The sequence below is a fragment of the Saimiri boliviensis genome, chromosome 14 (assembly GCF_048565385.1).
Source record: "Saimiri boliviensis isolate mSaiBol1 chromosome 14, mSaiBol1.pri, whole genome shotgun sequence".
Taxonomy (NCBI): Eukaryota; Metazoa; Chordata; class Mammalia; order Primates; family Cebidae; genus Saimiri; species Saimiri boliviensis.
In genome coordinates, this window is record NC_133462.1 from 93,890,630 (window position 1) to 93,916,235 (window position 25,606).

The 25,606-nt window shown below is 58.5% G+C and overlaps 1 protein-coding gene across 23 annotated transcripts in view; it reads right to left on the reverse strand.

Annotated features, from left to right (window-relative positions):
• The window catches only part of OBSCN (obscurin, cytoskeletal calmodulin and titin-interacting RhoGEF), a 156,940-nt gene extending 136,428 nt beyond the window's left edge, over window positions 1–20,512 (reverse strand). For 21 of the 23 annotated variants that reach the window (XM_074385464.1, XM_074385453.1, XM_074385467.1 and 18 more), the window contains exons 1-10: window positions 20,349–20,512; window positions 15,685–16,690; window positions 14,803–15,072; window positions 14,139–14,399; window positions 13,465–13,773; window positions 12,774–13,040; window positions 11,908–12,189; window positions 11,325–11,600; window positions 9,820–10,095; window positions 8,878–9,153 (exon numbers count right to left, since the gene is read on the reverse strand). In XM_074385464.1, the coding sequence (XP_074241565.1) occupies window positions 8,878–9,153; window positions 9,820–10,095; window positions 11,325–11,600; window positions 11,908–12,189; window positions 12,774–13,040; window positions 13,465–13,773; window positions 14,139–14,399; window positions 14,803–15,072; window positions 15,685–16,672 (3,205 nt within the window). In that variant the 5' untranslated portion in view covers window positions 16,673–16,690; window positions 20,349–20,512. Of the gene's footprint in view, window positions 1–8,877; window positions 9,154–9,819; window positions 10,096–11,324; window positions 11,601–11,907; window positions 12,190–12,773; window positions 13,041–13,464; window positions 13,774–14,138; window positions 14,400–14,802; window positions 15,073–15,684; window positions 16,691–19,904; window positions 20,268–20,348 lie in introns of those variants that run through there. The other 2 variants (XM_074385448.1, XM_074385449.1) reach the window with 2 other exon arrangements.
• Between the last annotated feature and the right edge of the window lie 5,094 nt (window positions 20,513–25,606).

Sequence of the window (25,606 nt, forward strand, 5' to 3'; positions counted from 1 at the left end):
AGCTGCAGATGCCCACACTTTACCAACATGAACAGTCACAGCTGCAGATGCCCACACTTTACCAACATGAACAGTCACAGCTGCAGATGCCCACACTTTACCAACATGAACAGTCACAGCTGCAGATGCCCACACTTTACCAACATGAACAGTCACAGCTGCAGATGCCCACACTTTACAAACATGAATAGTCACAGCTGCAGATGCCCACACTTTACAAACATGAATAGTCACAGCTGCAGATGCCCACACTTTACAAAGGGGGACAGTCACAGCTGCAGACGCCCACACTTTACAAAGGGGGACAATCACAGCTGCAGATGCCCACACTTTACAAACATGAACAGTCACAGCTGCAGATGCCCACACTTTACAAACATGAACAGTCACAGCTGCAGATGCCCACACTTTACAAACATGAACAGTCACAGCTGCAGATGCCCACACTTTACAAACATGAACAGTCACAGCTGCAGATGCCCACACTTTACAAAGGGGGACAGTCACAGCTGCAGATGCCCACACTTTACACAGGGGGACAGTCACAGCTGCAGACGCCCACACTTTACAAAGAGGGACAATCACAGCTGCAGATGCCCACACTTTACAAACATGAACAGTCACAGCTGCAGATGCCCACACTTTACAAACATGAACAGTCACAGCTGCAGATGCCCACACTTTACAAACATGAACAGTCACAGCTGCAGACGCCCACACTTTACAAAGGGGGACAGTCACAGCTGCAGATGCCCACACTTTACAAACATGAACAGTCACAGCTGCAGACGCCCACACTTTACAAAGGGGGACAGTCACAGCTGCAGATGCCCACACTTTACAAACATGAACAGTCACAGCTGCAGACGCCCACACTTTACAAAGGGGGACAATCACAGCTGCAGATGCCCACACTTTACAAACATGAACAGTCACGGCTGCAGACGCCCACACTTTACAAAGGGGGACAGTCACAGCTGCAGATGCCCACACTTTACAAACATGAACAGTCACGGCTGCAGATGCCCACACTTTACAAAGGGGGACAGTCACAGCTGCAGATGCCCACACTTTACAAACATGAATAGTCACAGCTGCAGATGCCCACACTTTACAAACATGAACAGTCACAGCTGCAGATGCCCACACTTTACAAAGGGGGACAGTCACAGCTGCAGATGCCCACACTTTACAAACATGAATAGTCACAGCTGCAGATGCCCACACTTTACAAACATGAACAGTCACAGCTGCAGATGCCCACACTTTACAAAGGGGGACAGTCACAGCTGCAGATGCCCACACTTTACAAACATGAATAGTCACAGCTGCAGATGCCCACACTTTACAAACATGAACAGTCACAGCTGCAGATGCCCACACTTTACAAAGGGGGACAATCACAGCTGCAGATGCCCACACTTTACAAAGGGGGACAATCACAGCTGCAGATACCCACACTTTACAAAGGGGGACAATCACAGCTGTGGATGCCCACACTTTACAAACATGAATAGTCACAGCTGCAGATGCCCACACTTTACAAACATGAATAGTCACAGCTGCAGATGCCCACACTTTACAAACATGAATAGTCACAGCTGCAGATGCCCACACTTTACAAACATGAACAGTCACAGCTGCAGATGCCCACACTTTACAAAGGGGGACAGTCACAGCTGCAGATGCCCCCACTTTACAAACATGAATAGTCACAGCTGCAGATGCCCACACTTTACAAACATGAACAGTTACAGCTGCAGATGCCCACACTTTACAAAGGGGGACAGTCACAGCTGCAGATGCCCACACTTTACAAACATGAATAGTCACAGCTGCAGATGCCCACACTTTACAAACATGAACAGTCACAGCTGCAGATGCCCACACTTTACAAAGGGGGACAATCACAGCTGCAGATGCCCACACTTTACAAAGGGGGACAATCACAGCTGTGGATGCCCACACTTTACAAACATGAATAGTCACAGCTGCAGATGCCCACACTTTACAAACATGAACAGTCACAGCTGCAGATGCCCACACTTTACAAAGGGGGACAATCACAGCTGTCCATGTTTACACTTTACAAGGACGAAACATCCCAAATGAGGAAGTAAAATTTTCTCTATTCAGAGATAGCACGATCTTGTGTACAGAAAATCCTAAGCAAATTCACCAAAGAACTACTAGAGCTAATCAATAAGTTCAGCAAGGTTGCAGGAAATAAGACCAATATACAAAAGTCAATTCTATTTCTGTACCTTAGCAATGGCACTCCAACACTGAAATTATGAAAAAAGTTCCATGGACAGTAGCATCCAAAATACTAACTACTTAGCAATAAATCTGCAAAAGAACTGCAAGGCTTATATGTTGACAATTAGAAAACACCATTGAAAGAAATCTTAAAAGATCCACATAAATAGAAATGTATTCCATACTCATGGATTAGAAGAAATGTCAATTCTGCCCAAAGTGATCTACACACTCAATGCAAACCCGATCAAAATCCCACCCACCTTTTTTCCAAAATTTGAAAAGCAGATTCTAAAATTCATACGGAAATGCAGTTTACCTTGAATAGCCAAAACAATCTTGACTAGAACAAAGTTGGGAAACTCTCACTTTCCAATTTCAAAACTTACTACAAAGTACAGTCATCAAGACGGTGGTGCTGATATAAGGATAAACATAGAAATCAATGGAATAGAATTGAGAATCCAGAAGTAAACCCTTGACATTTATGGTCAACTGGATTTCTACAAGGGTGCCAGGAAAATTCAACGGAGAAAAATGTCTTCAACCAAGGTGCTGGAACAACTGGATTTCCCCATGCAGATGATGAAGGTGGACCACTATCTCACATCATATACAAAAATTAACTTAAAATGGATCAAAGCTTTAAACGTAAGAGCTAAAACGATTAAACTCTGAGAGAAAAACAGAGGCGTATGTCTCATGGCCTTGGATTACGCAATGGTTTCTTAGAAATGACACCTAACACACAAGCAACAAAAGAGGATAAATTAAACTTTATCCGAAAAAATGTGGAGGGTCTCCCTCTATCGCCCAGGCCGAGGTACAGTGGTGCAGTCGCAGCTCACTGCAGCTTCCGTCTCCGGGGCTCAAGCAATCCTCCCACCTCAGCCTCCCAAGTAGCTGGGATTACAGGCACACATCACTATGTCCAGCCTAAACTTTATCAAAATTAAAAGCTTTGTGCAGCCAAAGACATAATAAAAAAAATGAATGAAGAAAATATTTGCAAATCATTTACCTAAAAAAAGTCTAGCATCATGGCTGGGCACAGTGGCTCATGCCTGTAATCCCAGCACTTTGGGAGGCCGAGGTGGGCAGACTGTTTGAGGTCAGGAGTTCAAATGCAGCCTGGCCAACTTGGCGAAACCCCATCTCTACTAAAAATACAAAAGTTTGCTGGGTGTGGTGGTGCACACCTGTAGTCCCAGCTCCTCAGGAGGCTGAGATGGGAGGATTGCTTGATCCCAGGAGTTTAAGGCTACAGTGAACCATGATCACACCGCTGCACTCCAGCCTGAGCAATAGAGTGTGACCCTGACTCTAAAACAATAATAAATAAATAAGATGTAAATAAATAAATGGAAAACAAGAAGCGTTGGTGAGGATGTAGAGAAACTGGAACCTTCACACACTGCTGACGAAAGAATGTAAAATATGCAGCCACTCCAGAAAACAGTCTGACAGTTCCTCACTAAGGTAAATAATACAACCGTATGACCTGGCACCCCTACTCTTTAGGTATCTACTCAAGAGAACTGAAAACATACACTCACACAAAAGCCTGCATACAAATGTTTATAGCAGCATTATGTACAGTTGCCAGAGGGGGAACAATTCAAATGCCTGCCCACTGATGCACAGATAAATAAAATGTGATCTGTTCATACAACAGAATATTACTCAGCTGTGAAAAGGAAGTACTGATACATGTTACAACATGATGAGCCTTGAAAACATCATGCCCAGTGAAAAGCCAGACATGAAAGGCCACGTGTTACATGATTCTGCTTAAATGAAACGTCCAGAACAGGCAAATCCAGGGAGACAGAAAGCAGGTTAGTGATTGCTGAGTGCTGAGGGGAAGGGGAATGGGGAGTGATTGCAAAGGGGCACAGAGTTTCTCTCTCTTTTTTTTTTTTTTTTGGTGTTTTTTGTTTTTGTTTTTGTTTTTGTTTTTGTTTTATTTTGAGACATGGTCTCGCTCTGTCGCCCAGGCTGGAGTACAGTGGCATGATCTTGGCTCACTGCAACCTCCACCTCCCGGGTTCAAGCAATTCTCCTGCCTCAGCCTCCCAAGTAGCTGGGACAACAGGCGCCTGCCACCATGCCCGGCTAATTTTTTTTGTATTTTTAGTAGAGACAGGGTTTTGCCATCTTGGCCAGGCTGGTCTTGAACTCCTGACCTCATGATCCACCAGCCTCAGCCTCCCAAAGTGCTGGGATTACAGGTGTGAGCCACTGCGCCCAGCCTAGAGTTTCATTTAGGGTTTATGAGAATGTTCTGGAATTAGACTGTGGTGTGGTTGGGCAACCTAAAAACCACCAAATTGTACCAAGTAAAGAGTGGACTTTTATGTTATGTGAATTATGTGCTTTAAAAAATCAATCAGGTGAGGTGCAGCGGCTCATTCCTGTAATCCCAGCACATGGGAGACCAAGGCGGGAGCACTGCTTGAGCCCAGAAGCTGGAGATCAGCCTGGGCAACACTGCAAGACCCCATATCTACAAACCAAAAATTGAGAAAATTAGCCAGGTATGGTGGCACATGCCTGCAGTTCCAGCTACTCGGGAGGCTGAGGCTGGAGGATCGCTTGAGCCCAAGAGGCTGAGGCTGCAGTGAGCCAGACGGCACTCCAGTCTGGGTGACAGAGCAGAACCCTGTCTCAAAAGCCCAACAAAAGAAAAGGTGCTGACAGGTTCAGCTGCCTGGTGATGGCTGCTCTCTGCTTCCAAGACAGCGCCTTAATGCTGTGTCTCACCTGGCAGACGGGACGGAAGTGGTGCCCTTTTACCATCTAAAGGCACTCAGGCCGGGCGCGGTGGCTCACGCCTGTAATCCCAGCACTTTGGGAGGCCGAGGCGGGTGGATCACGAGGTCGAGAGATCGAGACCATCCTGGTCAACATGGTGAAACCCCGTCTCTACTAAAAATACAAAACATTAGCTGGGCATGGTGGCGCGTGCCTGTAATCCCAGCTACTCAGGAGGCTGAGGCAGGAGAATTGCCTGAACCCAGGAGGCGGAGGTTGCGGTGAGCCGAGATCGCGCCATTGCACTCCAGCCTGGGTAACAAGAGCGAAACTCCGTCTCAAAAAAAAAAATAATAAAAAAATAAAGGCACTCGTCCATTCAGGAAGGTGAAGCCTTCGGTGCCTAATCACCCCCGCCCCCCGAAGCCGCCTTTTAACACCCTTGCTCAGGGGACTGAGTTTCAGCATGAACTGTGGAGGGGACACGACATTTCAAGAACAGCGGGCGGGCGCGATGCGATGTGTTAAGAAGTCAATTTAACAAAAGCACCTATGGGCCGGGCATGGTGGCTCACGCCTGTAATCCCAGCACTTTGGGAGGCTGAGGCGTGTGGATCACCTGAGGTCAGGAGTTCAAGAACAGCCTGGCCAACATGGAGAAACCCCGTCTCAACTAAAAATACAAAAAAATTAGCCGGTTGAGGTGGCGGGCGCCTGTAGTCCCAGCTACTTTGGGAGGCTGAGGCAGGAGAATCGCTTGAACCTGGGAGGCGCAGGTTACAGTGAGCCGAGATCACACCATTGCACTCCAGCCTGGGCAACAGGAGTGAAACCATCTCAAAAAAAAAAAAAAAAAAAAAAAAAAAGCAAGCACTTACGCAGAGAACGCCCTAGAACTGCCAGTCCTGCCCTTGGAGTAGAACCCTGAGAGTGTGCACAACCCAGCTCCCACATTCTCACTGCTACGGCTGGAATGTCTGCGACCCCCAAAATTCCCACTCTGAAATCCTTATCCCCAGGGTCATGGTGTCAGGAGGGTCTTTAGGAGGCAGCTGGGTCAGGAATGAGATCAATGCCTTGTGAAAGAGGCCCCAAAAGCTCCCTCGCCCCTTCCACCGTGAAGACTCGGCGGGAAGGCGGCGTTCTGCTCCGGCAGCTGTCACGGACCACGGCACTTGCTGGGCGTCCACATATTCCTCTGTGCGGCCCCATGGGACCCCCGGCCCATGCTGCAGACACTGTCTGCTTCTCCCCCGGCGCACGTACGTGACAGAGCCCGCAGGCGTGCGAGGTGGCCCCTGGGGTGTGAGTTGCGTGTCACCCCAGGGATAAAAGCGGCAGCAGGCAGGCGGGACGGACGATGACCGCACCCCTGCTGAGCAGCATCTCACATCAATCCCCTTTGCCCCCCTCAGAGCAGGTGCACCTTCGGATACACATTTCACAGGCAGGGAAACAGGCTGGAGGAGCTGCCGCCGAGACCTTTCCGGAGACGCTGGTGCCCACACTGCTGGCAGCCAGTGCCTCTGAGCTCCTGCAGCCTGGCACGCCTCCATCCCCTCCCGCCCGACGCCACGGCCCTCTGCCGCGAAGGCTGGCCGGTGTCTACGCCACCAAGCTGGCTTGCCCTCCTTCCCTGACCTGCTTAGCCCCCAAAACTCAATCCCTGCAGCTATAATTCACAGGCACAGTCCCCAGACACCACGATCACGACTCCCATTTTACAGATGAGGAAACTGAGGCACAGAGAGGACAACTGTCGAGTTTCCAGGGGCTGCCAGAAGAGCTCACCACAAACTAAGTGGCTCTGAATGACGGAAAGTCATCCTCTCACAGTTTTGGAGGTCAAAAGTTTGAGATCAAGGTTTGCAGGGCTGTGATCCCAGGAGGCTCTAAGGGGGGGCCCACCCTGCCTCTCCCAGTTTCTCTGGGCTTGTGGCCGCATCAGCCCCGTGTTAGCCTCTGCCTCCCATGGTCGCCTCCTGTGTGTGTGTCCCGGTCTGTCTGACACAGTCACTGGCTCGGGGCCCACCTCAGTCCACGGCCTCATCACAGGGCATCTCACTTAATTACGTCTGTAAACACACTGTTTCTAAGTGAGGCCCGTTCTGAGCTGCCAGGTGGACATGAATCTGGGGACGACGCAGTATCAACAGCTCACTCGAAGTCACTCAGCAGACAGGCAGGAACAAGACACTCTGGCAGTCTGACCCCACACACGGCTGATCCCACCACCAGCCTGCCTCAGAAGGGGGTCCAAATCCAGCCTGTGGGGTGTGGACTGCAGGGCCGGTCCCAGCACAAGCCCACCTCCTCCTCCTCCACGTCCTCCTGACAAGGCTGAGGGCCAAAGGCATGTTCTCCAGGCTACCTGGAGCTGAGCATGGCTGCAAGGTTCCCACCAAGCGAGGGGAGGCATGGGGGTTGAATGTACCCTAGGCTTCAAGAAAAGCTTTTGCTTCCCAAACAGAAGAGACAGCCAGAGATACCCACAATGAGGGGGGCAGAATTCTAAGAGTACCCAAACACTAAATTTAGGTGCTGCTGAGAAGGAAGCCTGACTTAAAGTTCCTTGAAAGGGAGGGGATCTTGGGTGGGCCAGACCTAATCAGGTGAGGCCACAAATGGGAGGGGCCTCTTCCCTGGCAAAAGAGATTTGAAGTCTGAGTAACTTCACACAAAGGAGATTCTCCAATACCAGCCTAATGATGGACAAGGCCACATCTGACAGCAGCTCCCTGGCTAATGGCTGCCTCCGACCCATGGGCTCACAGACCCACAACTGCAAGAAACTGATTCTGCCAGCAACTTGGGTAAGCTGGGAATAGGAACCAAGAGAACTAATTAGCAGGAACCTGACTTCAGCTTCTGAGACCTTGAACAGAGAACCCAGCCACACCGTGCCTGCACCTCTGACTTTCAGAACTATGAGCTACTCAGTCAGCGTTGTTTTAAGCCACTAAGTTGGTGATGATTTGTTACACAGCAGTTTAAAACAATAAACAAGCAGAAAACAAACAAACAAAAACTAATACCCACACTTTTCACATCTTCCCATCTTGAATGTGACGGCTGGAGCTATGGAAGCCACCCTATGACCATGAGGCATGCATTTGAAAGAAAAAGGCCATGTGCTCGGGATGGCAGAGAATTAAACAGAGCCCGTGTCCTTGTGACAGACTGTTAAAAAGGTCATGATGAGTCAAGACACCCTGGGTGCACAGTGTTCTACAACAGGACATGCCACTCACTCCCCAGCTGGCAGTAGGGTCTACTTCTCTACACCCTAGTTCCTGCATACTAGGCTAGCCTTGCGCTTAGCTTTGAGCAATAGGACATGGGGAAGGTAACATTCTGGGAGTCCAGAGAACACAGCTAACAAGACTCATAGTTTCTATCATTGCCTAGAATGAATCCAGTCTCCATGGAAAAAAGCACAAAAACAGACCAACCACAGAGGAAAGAATGAGGTTGCAGGTGTGGAAGTGAGGCCAGCCGATACCATAAGAAGAGAGAGGTCCATCACCCAGGCCATCCCCCATCCACTGGAGCTACCCCAGCTTGGATCTCAGTCCGATGCACCAATAAGGCCAGTGAGATGCCCCAGCCCTAGCCAACACCACATGAAGCACAGGTGAACCATCCTTGCTGAGCCCTGCCCAAATTCTCAACCTACAGAATGGTGAGAGGTAAACTGATTATTCTTTCAGGCCTCTTAAGTTTGGAGTGATTTGTTACTTAGCAGCAGATAACTAGCTGATACAGGCCCTCAGGAGGCCACCAAGCACCATCCCAGCCTAAGCTGAAACACTGCCCCCAGACCTGCCCCCAGGAGATGCTCAAATGTCTGCCCAATCAACTGACCTTTGACGTCCAGATGGAAGGAGAGCCGCTGGCCCCCAGCCTCACAGCTGTACTCCCCAGCATCCGCTTGGCCCACCTGCTGCACCACCAGCCTCCGCGTGCAGCCCGCGGCCTCCACACGCACTTTTGAGCCAGATCTCAGCTTCTTCCCGTCCTTGTACCACGTCACCTCTGTCTGGGCCTGGGCCACCTCGCAGCTCAGCATGGCACTGGCCCCCGCCTCCACCTGCAGCTTCCTGTGTGCCGGCTGTTCCTTTGCAAACACCACCTTGGGCTCTGAGGATGGACAAGGACGGATGCACAGAGTCAGAGATGCCAGAGCACAAAATCTGAAGTTTCAGATGCAGAGGCTGCTCACGCTGGAGCCCACTGATGACGAGCTGTCTGTGGCCCACAAAGAGTGGCCTCACCAACCACCAGCCGGACGTGGGTTTGAGCAAGAGAGAATGCATACTGGAAGCTTCAAGCATCAGCATGGGGAAGAATTTCCCAAGGCCCATCAGCAGCAGGCAGCCGATACTCTGGAGTCCAAGCATTCCATAACACCTTAGAAAAAACCACCACCCCGGCAGAGTGCCCCTTTCAAAGGAAAAGCTGCTCTCGTTTTCTGTCATACTTTCGGTTCTGGAAGAACCGAAGAACCAAGCAGAAAAGGTCTTCAACAGGATTCAACGTCCCTTCGTGCTAAAAGCTCTCAATAAACTAGGTGTTGATGGAACGTATCTCAAAATAATAAGAGCTGTTTATGACAAACCCACAGCCAGTATCACACTGAATGGGCTGGAACATTCCCTCTGAATGCCGAATTTCCTCACAGCGAGCAGCATGGCCATCCCCTGCAGGGCAGGAGCAGACGATGCCGAGAGGCGCAGGGGCGCCCAGGGCCAGCGTGGCACACACTCCACCCATGGAAGGGCGCTGACCACAATACCGGGGACTCACCTGCCACGTGCAGGCGGAAGGAGAGCCTCTGGCCCCCGGCCTCGCAGCTGTACTCCCCGGCGTCCGCCTGGCCCGCCTGCTGCACCACCAGCCTCCGTATGCAGCCCGCGGCCTCCACGCGCACTCTTGAGCTGGCGCTCAGCTTCTTCCCGTCCTTGTACCACGTCACCTCCGTCTGGGCCTGTGCCACCTCGCAGCTCAGCGTGGCGCCGGCCCCCGCCTCGGCCTGCACCTCCCTGCGTGCCGGCTGCTCCTTGGCAAACGCTGCCTTGGGCTCTGGGGATGGACAAGGACGGAGGTGGGATCAGAGGCCCTTCCGAGCGAGGTTTTCAGGGCTCGGTTCTTTGTTACCAGGTTCTGTACCCCAGGCACACACAGTCCTCCACGGGATCCTCCGTGGTCCGTGCACTCGGGTGTGGCTCTTCCCATGCACAGGGAGCTATGACGCCCAACCCCTGCCCAGCGAGGGCCCTGGCATGCGCCAGGAGGGCGGGGCATGTGCCTTCCACAAGCTACAAGAGGGCCTGGTGGCCTGAGTATCCCTCGCAGACCCAGGCTGCCGTCTCTCTCCCCTGAACTCCCGCCCATCCTGGAGGTCCACCGCCTACAGACATGGGCCATCACGTGGGCCAATACGGACAGAAAGTTCAGCTTCACAGACACTCCCCTGGTCGCTCAAGCAACAGAGAGCAGGCGCAGGCCGTGTTCTGCTTTGTGGACAAATCGGCCACTGGACTGTGAGAGTTAGGAGGCTGGACTGCTGTGACTTTTGGGCAGACAGGAAAGACCCTTGCCCAGATGAGACCGAGTCCACGCCCACCTTCCAAAGCTCCTGCATGTATCTTACTGTCTACACTTGGATTCTTTACCCGTGTAAACGTTAGTTTTTCATGTCATTTCTTTTCCAGAGAAGCAAATGTCCTCTGTGACGAGGCAGCAAACTCCTGCTCCGCCAGTGGCATCTGCCAGCCCCTGCCCAGCGAGTGAACCGGGGAGTGAGTGCGGGCCCGGCCCGGCCTGGTGCGTGGGCACGGCCCTGGGAGGGCGGGGCACAGCTGCCCAGTCTCTTGCCTAAAGCACGGCATTTCCAGGAAGCGTCGGTTCAGTGGTGCCGGCCCTTTCGTCTCCCTGCACGGGAGATCATGTCCGGCAGCACTCAGGGCTGTGCCTCTGCGGCCACCTGACACAGGCTGGGAGGGGCTTTGGCTCGGAGGTGCCTTCTGGGCAGCCACAGAGACTTCGCCACCTGTGTATCAGCTGCAGCTAAAACTCTACTTTGGAGCAGCTCAGCAGAAAGTCTGAAAGACTCTCCTGGGCTGCAATCCTCACTGAGCCTTCTGAATAGAACTAATCCTTTTAAAACCTTACTTTTTTGCAGTTGACACCCTCAATCATTTGCTGGAGAGAAAGAAGGGCCAGGAAGGTCAATCCTGCTGTGCTGGGTGCAGTCAGACCTGCTCTCCGCCCCACGTGGGCCGGGACGCATGCACACACAGCGTGCTCACCAGAGACGCGGAGCCGGAAGTCCACAGAGTCCTCGCCCACACGGCAGGAGTAGGTGCCCTCATCCTGCCCGGTGACCACGGCTGCCACCAGCCGGTGCCGCGTCCCCACGTCCTCCTGCAAGAAGCGCTCACCGGAGCGGCCCAGCTCCACGCCATCCTTGTACCAGCGCACGCGGACGTGGGCCTCCGAGGTCTCACACTCGAACTGCGCCGGGCCCCCCGCCACCGCATCCACACAGCTGCCCGCCGCATCCTTGTGCAGAAAGCACGCAAGGCCTGTGGGATGCAGGGCGGGTCAGGGACTGCAGAGGCCCAGAGGGAGCAAGGCCACAGGGCCCAGAGGCTGGAGCTGCTCCGGCTTCTGGGACCATACACAGGACACCCAGGCTCACCCAGGCCAGAGGGACCCTGCTGGGCAAGCGGCCAGCTCGGCCTGCTGACTCCAACCACGGGACTGGTGCCCACCGGAGCAACCACCCCGTTATGGAGTCCCTCCTCCTACCGAGCCGGGCTGGCGCCCACTGCCATCCCTCACCCTCCCCACAGTCGGGAGAACCCCGCGGAGCCTGCCAGCCGCCCCTACCTTGCACGGACAGCTGGTAGGCGATGCGGGCCCCGCGGCTGACGCACTCGTAGAGGCCGGCGTCGTCCTGGGCCACGTCTCGCACAAGCAGCACCCGCCGCCCGGCCGAAGCCTGCACCTCATATTTGGGGCCTGGGGGCAGCGTGCGACCGTCCTTCAGCCACGTCACAGCCGCAGCCTGGTCCGACAGCTCGGCCAGCAGCTGTGCCTCCTCATGCAGCCGAGCCAGCACCTCCCGGGCAGCTGCGGCTGGTGGCTTGTTGGCGCTCAGACCTGGTGCCGCTGGGGGCCGGGCATGCGTGGCCAGAGGGGAATGGATGGAGGGGCACGGCAAGGTGGGCAGAGGGGAACGGACGGGAGGGGTGACAAGACACGGGGCAGAGAAAGAGATAAAAGGAAGGGAGGGAGCCCGGGACAGCAGCGCAGGAGGACGGTGGGGGAGAGGCAGCCGGGGGAGAACAGAGACCAGAATCCACCAGAGACGCGCAGGAGATGGAGGCCGAACACCCAGGCATGGGATGGGGTGGGAGACAGCACAGAGAGGGGCAGGAAAGAGGCGGAAGGGAGAAGATGAACAAGGCGGAGAAGGGGGAAGGAGGAAAGGAGGGAAGGAGGGAGACAGACGTGAGGCTCCGCCCAGCTCTGCCCTGTGGCCCCAGGCCCGCACCCAGACACCAGGGACCCGGGCACCAGCCAGCCCAGGTGAGTCCCCACACGCCCACCAACCTCCTGCTTCATCCCAGCGACCTGCAGGCTGACAGGGTGGCCTGGGGCCCTCAGACCCATGGCAGCCCCACCCAGAGCCCTGGCCCAGCCCACCGAAGAGAAACGGGGCTCAGGGTCCCAGGTCAGGGCCCCCCACCTACCCCGGACCTCCATACGGATGCTGCTCTCAATGCCGTTGGCCACGAACTTGAGCTGTGCCCCGTGCAGGCTGGCGGGCACCTCCCGGATGGTGAGCGTGTGCCGGGTGCGGTCACAGTGGATCTCGTACACGCTGCTGGCCTTCAGGGCCTGCCCGTCCAGGAACCACTCACCCGCTGAGGCCACCGTGAGGTCCACGGAGAAGGTGACCTCGCCACCCTCCACCGCCTGCACTGCCTTCAGCGGTATCCTCACCGCCAGCTGGGGAGCTGTGGGGTGGGCAGCGTCAGGAAGGGGCAGGGGAGGAGTGGGGAGGGCTGAGGGCATCTTTGCCTTCCCTTCCTCTTCCTACAGGGCCTGGAAGCTCTCCTCCTCCTCCAGGAAGCCCGGCCAGCACGTACAGGGACCACGGCACAAGTCAGACTCATGAAGGAACAAGGACAAGGTGCAGCCACTCTGAGGCCCCTCCAGCATCCCACAAGCCTCACCAGAGGGGGCAGCCCCTCCCAGGAGCCCTGTCATGCGGTCACCTCTCCTTCCCACCAAGGACGCTGCACCAGGGCAGAGCCTTCGCAGCCCCTCTCCCCACAGAAGGCCTCCACGAGGTCACTCTGGCCTCCACTGAGGCTGGACTTGGGGAAGTCTGGGGCAGGTGAGCAGCCGGGCAGGTTGCAACCGTGAGGCCCCACTCACCCAGGTGGACGGTCCCTGGGAACTCGAGGTAGGGACTCTGACCAAAGCTGTTGAGAGCTGAGACTCGGAACTGAAAGTCCCCCTCCTCGGCCACATTCCTCACGACCAGCTCAGGCGTGGCCACCCATTCAGCCTCGTGGCACCGGCTCCAGGTGTACGTGCCAAGCTGTTTCTTCTCCACCAGGTAGCCGTCAATGGCGACGGGGCACTCCCCCTGGGGCGGTGGGGACCAGCTGAGGGTCACAGAACTCTCCGTCTTGGCCTTCACCACCGGATCCGAAGGGGGCTGCAGGGGAGGCCTCCTGGGGGCTGCGGAGAGGGTGGGCAGAGGTCACCTACTGGGAGCCTCTCCCTGAGCCCTGGGTCTGGAATCACCTGGAGAGAAGTCACAGGATCCCCAGCTCTCCTGGGGCTGCTCTGCGGACCTGGACCACTGGCCACAACCTCCAGTCCCAGAACTGCAGCCCCTTGTCTGGCCGCAGCTGAGACTGCAAGGGCGCAGGGGAGGGGACGGCTAACCTGGAGGGCAAGGCCTGGGGGAGGGGGCTGACCCTGCAGGCCCTCGGTGCAGCAGCTGGAGCCGTGAGAGCTGAGCCGAGGGAGGGCGAGGGCGGGGGACTGAAACCCGGAGGCAGCAGGGAAGGGACGCCGCCCTGGGAGCACCAGGCCCTCACCCGCCACGCAGAACTGGGTGGACGTCCGGCAGTCGCCAGCCATAAAGGCCACCTCGCCCACGTCCTCCAGGCAGCACTGGGAGATGGTCAGCGTGTGGCGCGTGCCCTCCGCGGAGATGACCACGCGGCCCCCGGCCACCACCTCCTCCTGGTTCCGCAGCCAGCGGACGGGGCCCACCGGGACGGCCAGCTCCACGCAAAACATGGCCGTGTCGCCCACGCGCACCGCCGTCTTCCGAGGGAGCTTTCGGAGAAGGTTTCCTGGGGTGGAGGGAGCCGGGCCGTCACAACAGCCCCGGCGCGCCCCGCTTCAGACTCGCTCCTCCGCCCGCCCCCAGTCCCCGGGTTCCCAACTGCCTCCAACTCACTCCATCGCGCAATCCCTTACCTGTCCGGCCCGCCCAGTCCCAGCTCAGTCTGGCAAGACCCCCAGCCACTGCCCCGCCACTCCCGCCATCCCCGCCCGTGCCCCGCCCCCCGCCTTACCTGCTCTGCCCGCCCCAGTCCCGCCCCTGCCTCCCCGGGTCCAAACGCGTCCCTCGCCAGCTCCGGGTCCAGCCCGTCCCCCCCGTGCCCGCCCAACCAGTCGGCCTGGCCCTCCTCCCTCCTCGGCGCCTCGTCCTTGCCCCCGCCTCCCCGAAGCCGCCCCGCGCCCCCCGCCTGCCTTGGACGGCGAGCTCCGCCACGGTGCGGCTGCCCTCCCGCGTCTCGCAGATGTACACCGCGTCGTCGTCGGCCGAGACGTTGCGCACGGTCAGCCGGCGCTCGGTGCCCTCCTCCTCGATGCCGTACTTGGCGCTCGCCCACAGCCGCGTCTCCTCCTTGAACCACGCGGCCTCGGTGGACGGCTGGGGCACCTCGCACAGGAACGTGGCCGACTCCTTCTCCCGCACCTCCAGATCCTGCAGCCGCTTCTTGAACGGAACCGCGGGCTCTGCCGAGGAGCGGAGGCCGGTGAAGGGCGGGGCCGGAGGGTGCGGGGGGCGCAGGCGGGGCCGGGGGCGGGGAGAGGAGCCTGGAACCTGCAGAGGTGACGGTGTGCGAAGGAGCAGGGGACGGAGCAGAGGCGCGGGAATCTGGAAAGGGGAGGGTGCAGGGGAGAGGAGCGAGCAGGAGGCCAAGGGGCTGGGGGTGGGAAGGGCGCCTCGAGGGACACGCGAAGTTAGGGGTGGAGGAGTAGGAGAGCAGGAGGCGGAGTGGTGGAGGTTGGGGCGGGAACAGCGCGCGGGAGAGGGCGGGACTGAGGAGGTGGGATCCCCTGTGGCCCCGCCACTCTCACGCCTCCCCCCTCTGTGTGTGGGCGACCGCTGGGGGGCGGGGCGGGCAGGGGACTGGGTGGAGAAGGTGGGCTGCGGCTCATTAGGACAGGCCGGGGGTCGTCGCCCGCAGTTTGTGCACCAGGAACGGACACCTGCAACTCCGGATTCCACGACCCAACAGACGCAACAGACGCGGGCGGGAAACGGCAGCAGCCGCAAGGGCGAACAGACGCAGGTGCAGGGGTTGGGGAGGGTCCTGGGCCCGCGCCCCGCCCCCGGGAGCTCACCGCGCACTACGAGCAGCACGGAGCTGTAGGTCTGCCCCACGAGATTGGACGCCGCGCAGGTGTAGAGGCCGCGGTCGGACTGCTTGCAGAAGAGGATCTTGAGCACGAAGTTCTCCTGAGCGTCCTCGTACACCACGTGGCGCCGGCCCTCGGCCACCAGCTGGCCGTCCTTCTTCCACACCGTCTCGGGCTTGGGCTCGCCGGTCACGTAGCAGCTGAGGCGCGCGTGCTTGCCTTCGGTCACCGTGCAGGTGCGCGTGCCGGTGCAGGGCGGCGAGGCGGGGGCGCCCTCGGCACGCATGGCTTCGCGCCGCCGCTGCAGGTGCGCCAGGAGCGCGGCCGTGGAGGTCCCCGGCGGGCCGGCCGTGTCCGCGGCATCCGAGTCCACCACGAGCGCAGCTGCGGCGCTGGCGGAGCCCAGCGGGTTCTCCGCGCGCACCTCGTAAGTGCCGCCGTCGCGCGGCCGCGCCGCCCGAATGCGCAGCGAACTCGCCTCGCCGAGCTCCTCCACGCGCACGCGGGGGCCGTCGGGCTCGCCCAGGCGCCGCCCGTCCTTGGACCAGCTCACCGCCGGCTTCGGGGAGCCACCCACGCGGCAGCGGAACGTGGCCTCGGAGCCCTCGCGCACGCGGATGGACGTGGGCCGCAGCAGGAAGTGCGGCGCCTGCTCTGCGCACGCGGCCTCCGCGTCCACCTGCAGACCCACGGCCGCGAAGGCCTCGCCTATGGCGTTGCGCGCGCGGCACACGTACTGCCCACTGTCGCCCAGCGCCAGGTCCAGGATGGTGAGGCGGTACAGGTCGCCATCTTGCGCCAGACGGAAGCGCGCGCCCGCCGCCACCGGCTGCTGATCCTTCTCCCAGCTCACCTGTGGCGTCGGGTTACCCACGATCTGGCAGCTGAGCGTGGCATCCTTGCCCACCGACACCACAAAGGCCTTGGGCCGGGTGAGAAAGCGGGGCGCGCCGCTGAACTGGGGCTGATCCATGAGGGTGGCGGCGGGGACCTGCGGGGAAGTGGGGATGGCCTTAGTGGAGATGGGAACGAGGCCCGGCTGCACCCCACCGTGCCGCCAGGAGAACCCAGTTCAACACCTACACACACCCTTCCTCCCGCGCGCCCTGAGGGAGCATCACCGGTTGGCACCGTGGCCCAGGAGCGCAGATTTGCCCCTTTCTGGGCATTTGGGATTTGGTGCCCTCACCTGCAGATGGCTTTTCCAACCGCTGAGAACATCTCCCTCCCTCTCCCTACCGACACCCGCTGTCCCGGCTGCAGTTCCTGGAGCACATGTCCCGAATACTACACCCCCCAGCAAGCAGGCAGGTATTTTCCACGCAGTGCAGCTATTTTCAGTTCCTCCCAGCCCACAGCTTTGCTGCAGCTCCCTGCAGCACACAGACCTGCTAGTACCCTGTGAGCCACTCTACCGCAGGGGCGGGGGTTCTTTGTCCTGCTCCACACACTGCTGCCTCCCCAGGCCTAAAACTTCAGCTGGCCTGTGTGCCCTCCACAACAAGGAGGGGATGCTTGCTGAGCCTCACCAGGCCTGCGTGCAGGAGGCCCAACGTGAACACTGGTCCCTTGCCCCATGGCACAGCATGGTCATGGGTTCTCCACCCTGGCAGGCTGCTCTCTGAGCCTTTTCTAGGTGAGCTGCATCCTCTGCTCTGGGCACCGCCCTTACTGCCTCCTCTTCCCCCTAACCCCAGGCAGCTCCTTCAGCAGCCCCTGCAGGCTGCACTGAGGGGCCAGCCTGCCCCCAGAGGGGCCTCACCTCTTCTGCAGGGTCACACACCTCCCTCCCCAACCCGGGGGCACACTCCATCTATGAGGGGGAAGGACCAGAAACTGATCAGCTGCTTGCTCCCAGGCCCCTCCACTGAGCCCCAGGGTTGGATGGGGATGCCTGGGCAGCACAGTCAGGAATCCGGCTGGGGAACACAGCTGGGGTACCCCCAGAGTCTGGAGCTGGCAAGGCCAGTAACATCCCCCCCGGAAGGTCAGGAGACCTCCAAGCTGAGACCAGCTGGGCTGGGCCAGCTGCGCCCAACCTGGTCACCCCACAGTTCTCAGCCACACTGGCCAGCTGGACGTGCCGCAGGGTTGAGGGTGCAGCTCAGTGCCAAAGGCCCCAGGTGATGCTGGCCTTTGACCGCCCCAGGAGGAGACCCAGCAGGCCAGCCACCCCCAGTACAGTCCCCCCATGTAGATGGTATGGGTGACGCTACCCTGCCTATGCCGCTCCTCTGTAGGAACAGCGGGTGGGAGTGGGCCCCACCAGGGAACCTTGCCTGCACCCTCCCTCGGGCCAGAGTCTCCAGCTTCTGGGCCTGGGCTCCCCACTGTGGGCTGAGCCAGGGCGTCGTTCCCGGGTCCTCCTCCTGGTCCTGTGATTCAGGTAGTTAATCCCCTTAATCCCTTTGGGCTGCTGAGGCTGGAGCAGGGCTGGGCTGCGGGTACCAGCTTGCTGACTCACTGTGCAGTCAGCACCTCTGCTGCAGGCCAGCCCCCCCCCCCCCAAACAACCAACGGCAGGGCTCTGGGGCTGGGGAGGACCCGGGCAGGGGCCCGCCCACGGCAGGCACCAGGGGCGGAGTTTCGCCCTTTCTGGGATTTGCCTCCGTGGGCACCTCCCAGGTGTGGTGGCAAGCACCTGTAATCCCAGCACTATGGGAGGCAGAGGCAGGAGAATCCTTTGAGCCCAGAAGTTCCAGGCCAGCCTGGGCAACATGTGAGACCCCATCTCTACAAAAAAAAAATTTTTTTTTAATTAACTGGAAGTGGTGGCAGGTACCTGCTGTCCCAGCTACTCAAGAGGCTGAGGTGGGAGGATTGCTTGAGCCCAGGAGGTCAAAGCTGCAGTGAGCTATGATTATGCCACTGTAGTCCATCCTGGGCAACAGAGCAAAGCCCAGTCTCTTTTAAAAAAAAAAAAGAAAAAAAGAAAAAAAAAGCCTGGGTGAGGTGGCTCATGCCTGTAATCCCAACACTCTGGGAAGCTGAGGCAGGCTGATCACAAGGTCAGGAGATCGAGACCATCCTGGCTAACATGGTGAAACCCCGTCTCTACTAAAAATACAAAAGATTAGCCAGGCGTGGTGGTGCGCGCCTATAGTCCCAGCTACTGGGGAGACTGAGGCAGGACAACTGCTTGAACCTGGGAGGCAGAGGTTGCGGTGAGCCGAGATCAAGCCACTGCACTCCAGACGGGTTGACAGAGCAAGACTCCATCTCAAAAAAAAAAAAGAAAAGAAAAAAATCATACAGCCAGCTGGTCTGTGGGTTCCCAAAAGCAGAACAGGGTGTCCTGTCCCCCAGCCTCTTCCACACCCAGAGCCCCGCCTGGCCCTGCCAGGGTCACAGTGGAATGACAGATGAGGCGGTGTGTGTGGGCAGCCTCTTTGGACCAAGAGGACCAGGACAGTCAGGGAGCTCCCGTGACTGCCCATGCTGAAGGGACAGACAGGCACACAGGCTCACCCTGGCCTGGGGAGAGCGGGTAGAGACACTGAGGTCCTTGTGGGATGGCACCATGGCTCTGGGGCCTGCATTCTGTCACCTGGTGCAGGCCCAGGAGGCCAACTGCAGGGTCTGGGGGGCTCGTGGCAGCCCGGTCAGAAGGCATCCCTACCAGTCAGAAGGCCTGAGGCCAGGGAGGGACTCGCCATGCAAGAGTCCGGGAGCTACCCTCTTCCCTGATAACCCATGTCACAGATGAGGCATCAGGCTGAGCGGGAAGGAGGCCACCACGGCCACCCCGGGGCTCCCAGGAAGCTCATCGGGCACTGGGACATCCACGGAGACCGTCTTCTTTCTCTGCCACATTTTGAGTCTGGACAACTTACGAGCTTCCCCAGGACAGGAAGACCTCAGCCCTCAGCCCCGGGAAAGCCTTTTCCCCACCACGGACCACACTTGGGCCCCTCGGAGGCCTCCCTCCAGCCCTGTGGGACCACCCCATGCTCCGGTGACAGGCCTCGCCACAGCCACCCACGCCTCAGCAGCCCTCCACCCTGACTGTTGTGGAACTTCGCCACTCTTGTCCTCCAGAGGCCCCGGGACCATCCTCGGAAAGAGCTCAGAGTGACAGGCAGCTCCCAGGGCGCCACCTCGCCAGCCCTCCCCACCCCCGCACCGACAGGCAACCTGGGCAGCCCTTGCCCCCTTGCCCTTCCAGGACGGACTTCCAAGGGCAGTGCCCCGGGGCTGTGCCTCACCTTAGACCCCACCGGAGGCTTCAAGCGCTCCGGGAAAATTCTTTCCTGGAGTCAGGTGTCAGCGCCCCTCTGGCTGTCCCCTCCGCTGAGGCAACAGGCCCAAAATAGCCCCAGCTGTCAGCGGGCATCTATCTCAGCAGTGCTGGGGGCAGGGCCAGCCGGACCCCCTGGCTGCTCTCTGAGCGAGGGTCAACTCCTGGGTGGAGGCTGGGTGGGTGCACCACCCTGTCCACCTGCAGCCCCAGGCCAGCCAGGCAGCTCCATCCCATGGGGGGGCCCGGCTCCAGGCTCGGAGGGAGCAGGGGCTGGAACCCCAGCCCCACCACAGGGAGCTGCATCTCGGCCAGACCCTGAAGGCTCCCCCACTCCCCAGACGTGACCTTCAGCCAAGCCACCCTCCAGGGCACAGAACGCCCCCCACCCTGTCAGCCTGTGTCTCCTCACCTCTCTCTATGGAGGCTCTGGGCAGCGCACAGGCCGGGGGTACAGGCCGGGGGGGCGGGGGCTGCCGGGTCTCACCTCCCTCCGAAGGCCCAGGACCAGCAGGCTGCCCACCAGCAGCCCACACTCCGGCCGCTCCTCAAACTGGACGGGGACGAAAGGACAGGCGGACGCTGTCAGCTGGAGAAGGCTGGGCCCGCCCCCCACCCCACCCCCCGCACCGGCCAGGCCGGCCCAGCCCAGCTCCAAAATAGCCCGGGTGTCTGTCCCGGATTCAGTTTCACCCTCGGCCATGCGGGAGGCAAAGGGCAGATGCTCAGGGCCACAGCCAGGGACAAGGGGTCCTGTGTCCTCAGCAGTGATGGAGGCGAGGGCCACAGCCAGGGACGGGGAGACCATGTGTCCTCAGCAGTGATGGAGGCCGGACACTGGCCACAACTGGCCTGGCCTCTCCTCAAACCAGCATCCTGAAGCATGGGGCAGGAAGGGGCCTGGGGGACCCAGGACGGCTCTGAGTGGGACAAGGGACCACCCCAAGGGGAGCCCAGGATGGATCCTGAGGCAGCCCCGGGACTGCCCCGAGAGGGGACCCAGGACCACCCTGTAGGATGACCCGCACCCTCCTTTGGGCCGGCGGTGAAGGAAGGAGAGCAGGAGCCTGGGACACCGTGCTTGGCCAGGCCCAGGCCTGTGACAGCCAGCTGGCACCCGGGGCCCTCCTGGAGCCCTCAGCTGGGTCTCAGAGGCATCCTTTTCCTGTGAGAATCCAGCCCACCTAGGTGGAGGGATGAGCCCTGGGGAGGGCTGCTGATGGCACCCTGCTTCATACCCCAGAGGGGCTGGCCCTGTCCCCACAGCCCTGGCCACGAAGCAGTGTGGACCGGGCACTGGGCAGGCCCCACCTGGGAGGAGCAGCCGGAGAGGGCCACCGCTGAGAGCCCTGTGCCTTTCCAAGGAGTGCCCAGGTCTGGAGGCACTCAACCTGAATGGGGATGAGGGGAGAGCCTCTCCCCGCATGGAGGGAGGAGGGAGCCAGGGCAGCATGTAAGGCAGGACCCTGCACCGCACCTGGGCACCTGACCTGAGGGGTGCTGCCAACAGGGTCCTGGCTGCCAGCACCAGGGAGCCAAAGAAGGGGCCAGCTGGGCAGGGTGTGGAGCTGGGCCCAGGAGGACAGCTCAGGCTGTGGCAGAGGGAGGGTGGGGAAGATGGGGGTGCTGCGAGCCTCCTCTGTGCCTCCAGGCTTCGCCCCGTCCCTGATCCGGTGCCCGGCCTCTGTGCCCTCACAGGGCACCCCAGGCTCTTCCTGGCAACAGCCAGTGTCTCAGGTGTCCTCACTCAGAAAGAGGGCGGGGGGTCTCTGGGGTAATGGCCGTGCCATCCTGCAGCCTGAGCAGCCGTATCTCATGGTCACTCACCTTCTCATCCTGTCACCTGCCTGGTGAGCATTTCAACGTGTGAGTCTCAGGGACAGGCATTCAGACCACAGCACCAGTAGGAGAGAAAGGCTGGAAGGCGAGCCCACCGCCCCCACCCCCGGAGCTTGGCCCTGAGCTGCCCCAGCCATGCAGAAGTGCGTGTGCATGCCTGTGTGTGTGCTCACACACGCCCCACCCCCTCCAGGACAGGGCGGTAGAGAGTGCAGAAAAAATGTCCGTGGGCCAGCCCCCTGCAGGTCCTCCCGGGGAGAAGTGACGCCCCCACAGCCCCCAGGAGCCGCCGGCCCTCCTGGCCCTCCTTCCTCACTGCTGCCTCTCCGACGGCTCTCCAGACGCCACGGTCAGCCCTGGGATGGATTTTCTGCCTCCGACTCCACGTCACGGGACCCCTGCTGTCGGGGGGCACTGTGCCCACGGTGTCCTTTGCACCATGGGAGGCCACAGGAGGCCGTGGCTGCCCGTGGAGCTTGTCTTTTCCTGGCTGGAATCTACTGCAGAGAGAACCCTCATGAAGTTGCTGTCTGTTCAAAGGGGTACAGGTGCGGGGGAGCAGAGACAGTTTCCTGAGGAAAGCACATGTCGCCGTGTCTCTGGAGTTGCCAGCTTCCACCAGGACTCCCTACCACGAGCCCTCCTCCCCGGGCTTTCACAGCTGGTGGGCTGGCATCCTGGGTGCAGTTTAAGCGGGGGGGGGGGGTGTTCTCACAGCCACCTCCCAAGGCCTGGGGGGATGGCGGGCTCAGAGGCCTCGGACCTGCACCTGCTGCCCAGGTGATGGGGTGGCTGGGCCCCGGCTGCCCACCAACTAAAGACCAAGCCCAGTGCAGAGGGACCCCATATACACCAGGACTGAAGCCAGCCTGCAGGGTTGGTGAGAAGCCAGGAGTGGCCCCACAGCACAGAACGAGCCTGAATGGGTCCATTTCTACTAGAGAAGCAGCCCCGGGGTTTGGGGTTTGCCACAGGGGTCCCATGCGATCACCATGAGCTCAGCAAACCCTCCTCTCCCTCTCTCTGCTGTGACTCCCCCGCAGCTCAGCCTCCTCCTCCATCCTACCCACCCCCCGTCTCCCTCCCCCGCAGCTCAGCCTCCTCCCTTTTCTGTGTCTTCCTTTCTCTGTGCCCTCTGGTGGGCACCGCCCTCCCTCATGAGATGGTTCCACGTCTCAGCTGGCAGGATGCCTCTGAAGATTCCCCCGTCCCTGCATCCCATCCGACAGCCTCGCGTCCTTCCTTGTGGTTCTTCGTAGGGAGGAGTCAGGATGCCCGCTGCGCATCCGGTTCCCTTGAGCCAAGAGTGGTCTGTTGGTCTGGAGAGGCCCCGTGCTTCAGAGGGACCTGTGCCACGACCACCTGCCCCACTCTGGCCAGCAGCCTGGCACCAAAGCTTCCCTCCAGGAGAGTCCACGCGAAACCAATTGCATCCCCGCCAACCACCATCCTCCAGCACACCCAGCTCCTGGGCACCTTCCTGCTACTCTCGCCTGCCCGGAGCTGAGCTTTTCTGGACCCTGGGTGAGGGTGCTCACACAGTGTCGTCTCTGCGTGCCTGGCTTCCTTCCCGCCTGTCCGTGTTGCTGCCAACGACAGGATCTCATTCTCGGTCCTGGCTGACGGCATCCGCTGTGTGCACGCGCCACATCCCTCCTTCCACTCACCGTGGGTCTCTCGGGGACTCCACATCTCGGCTACGCGAACAGGGCTGAAACCAACGGGCGTGCAGCCGCCCCTCAGATGCGCCGATCCTCTGGGTTTATACCCAGTGGTGGATTGCCGGGCCACACGGCAGGTCTATCGTGTTCCGAGGCAGTGGGGAGATGTTGTTCAAAGGGTATGAAACTTCAGTTGTAATATTCCTGAGTTCTAGGGATTTAAAGTGCATCGGTGTCTACAGTTAATCAGACTGCACTGTTTAATTAAAACATGCCAGGAGAGTCGATCTTATGTTCTGTTCTCGCCACTAGAAAGATTGAGTATCCATCTGCTCAAATGGTGACAAAGCGAATGAGTGAAGGGAAGGGACGGAGGTGAGGCGATGGTGCGTTAATTCGTGTATATCACAAATCATCACGTTGTACACCTTCAATGTATGCAGTTCCTAGTTGTCGATTATACCTTGACACTGGACGTTTTAGGATCCCCAGGCCGTCTGTGAACACGTCGGGAGTCTCTGGTGTCTTGGCTTGGGTGCAGAGATGAAGTTCTGTATTCCAGGAGGAAAGAGGGCCCGTTCCCTACTGAATGTTGGGAGGGGAGGCAGCTTCCCTCCTTGACCAGCTTGTAGGTGACACACACTCCCAGGAGCACCGAGAGAGTATGCGGGTGTGTAACAAGGCCTTTGCGTTCTTAGGGCCTTTTCACGTCAGTATCTTATCAGATATTCCCAAACAATGGTGTTTTTTCATCTTATAGAAGAGGGGCCTGAGGCTCACAGCGTGAAAACAATCTGCTTAAGCCTACACGGCGGCTGTGCGGGCAGCATTTCTCGTGGCTTAGATGAGAAGCAGGCTTTGCGGCCACAGACATGACTGCTAAGTGCACTGTCCCATCCTGAAGGAGATGCTCCCCCTACAAGAGGACAGTACTGCAAAGACCGATGAAGTCTGCAGTTTCATGGTTTGTTTAAACATAAAGTGTTAAATATTCTTGTGGGATGCAAAGGCCAAAAGTTTGAGGAAAAGCTGCCGGGATGGAAATCTTGCATTTGTGCAAGCAGATGGGTGAGGGTTTCTTTTGTTGTTGTTTTGTTTTGTTGAGATGGAGTCTCACTCTGTCGCCCAGGCTGGAGTGCAGTGGTGTGATCTCGGCTCACTGCAACCTCCACCTCCTGGGTTCAAGCGATTCTCCTGCCTCAGCCTCCTGAATAGCTGGGATGATGGGCACGCGCCACCACATCTGGCTAATTTTTTATTTTTGTATCTTTAATAGAGACAGGGTTTCTCCATGTTGGTCAGGCCAGTCTCGAACTGCTGACCTCGCGATCCACCCGCCTTGGCCTCCCAAAGTGCTGGGACTACAGGCGTGAGCCACCACGCCTGGCCAGGCTAGGAGGTTTTATTGTACTGCCTCGTCCCCTACCTGCCACAGCTTTTTTGGATTATAATCGACATGCAAAAATTGTTCATATCTGTGTACAATGTGATGTGGTGTTTCTTTCTTTTTTTTTTTTTTTTGAGACAGGGTCTTCTTTGTCACCAGGCTGGAATGCAGCGGCGTGATCACGGCTCACTGCAGTTTAACTGCCCGGGCTCGTGATTCTCCTTCTTCCGCCCCCTGAGAAGTTAGGACTACACGTGTGAGCGACCGCGCCTGCACAGAAACGGTGGATTCTGTAAGTCGTGCTGTCAGGCCGTAACGGAAATGCCTCCTTTCATTGCAGCTGGGTGGCTCACAAGTACACGACTTCACTGTCAACTTTCTTCAGTGACTTACCCGGATCGAAGGCAACTCCATCTGGAGCAAGTCAATCTGACCGCCACCCCCGTCAGTTACTGTTTTCATTTTACTTGCTCGTTATTGACACACACGTGCACACATTTACAGGGCACACGTGGTGTCCCGATGCCTGCACACGACGCGTAACGACGAAGTCAGGGCTATGACACCATCCACTCAAACACTGACCATTTCTTCACACTCAGGTTTTCTCGTCTGGCTATTTTGAAGCATACACGGGAAGCTGGTTCCCGGACCCCGCAAACACCAAAATCTGTGCGTAGGCAAGTCGTACGGTCGGCCCGCGGCGCCCGGGCACAGGACAAGCCGGGCCTCCCCATACACGCAGGTCTGACATCCGAGAACACCGCTGCTTCCCTTCCTGTT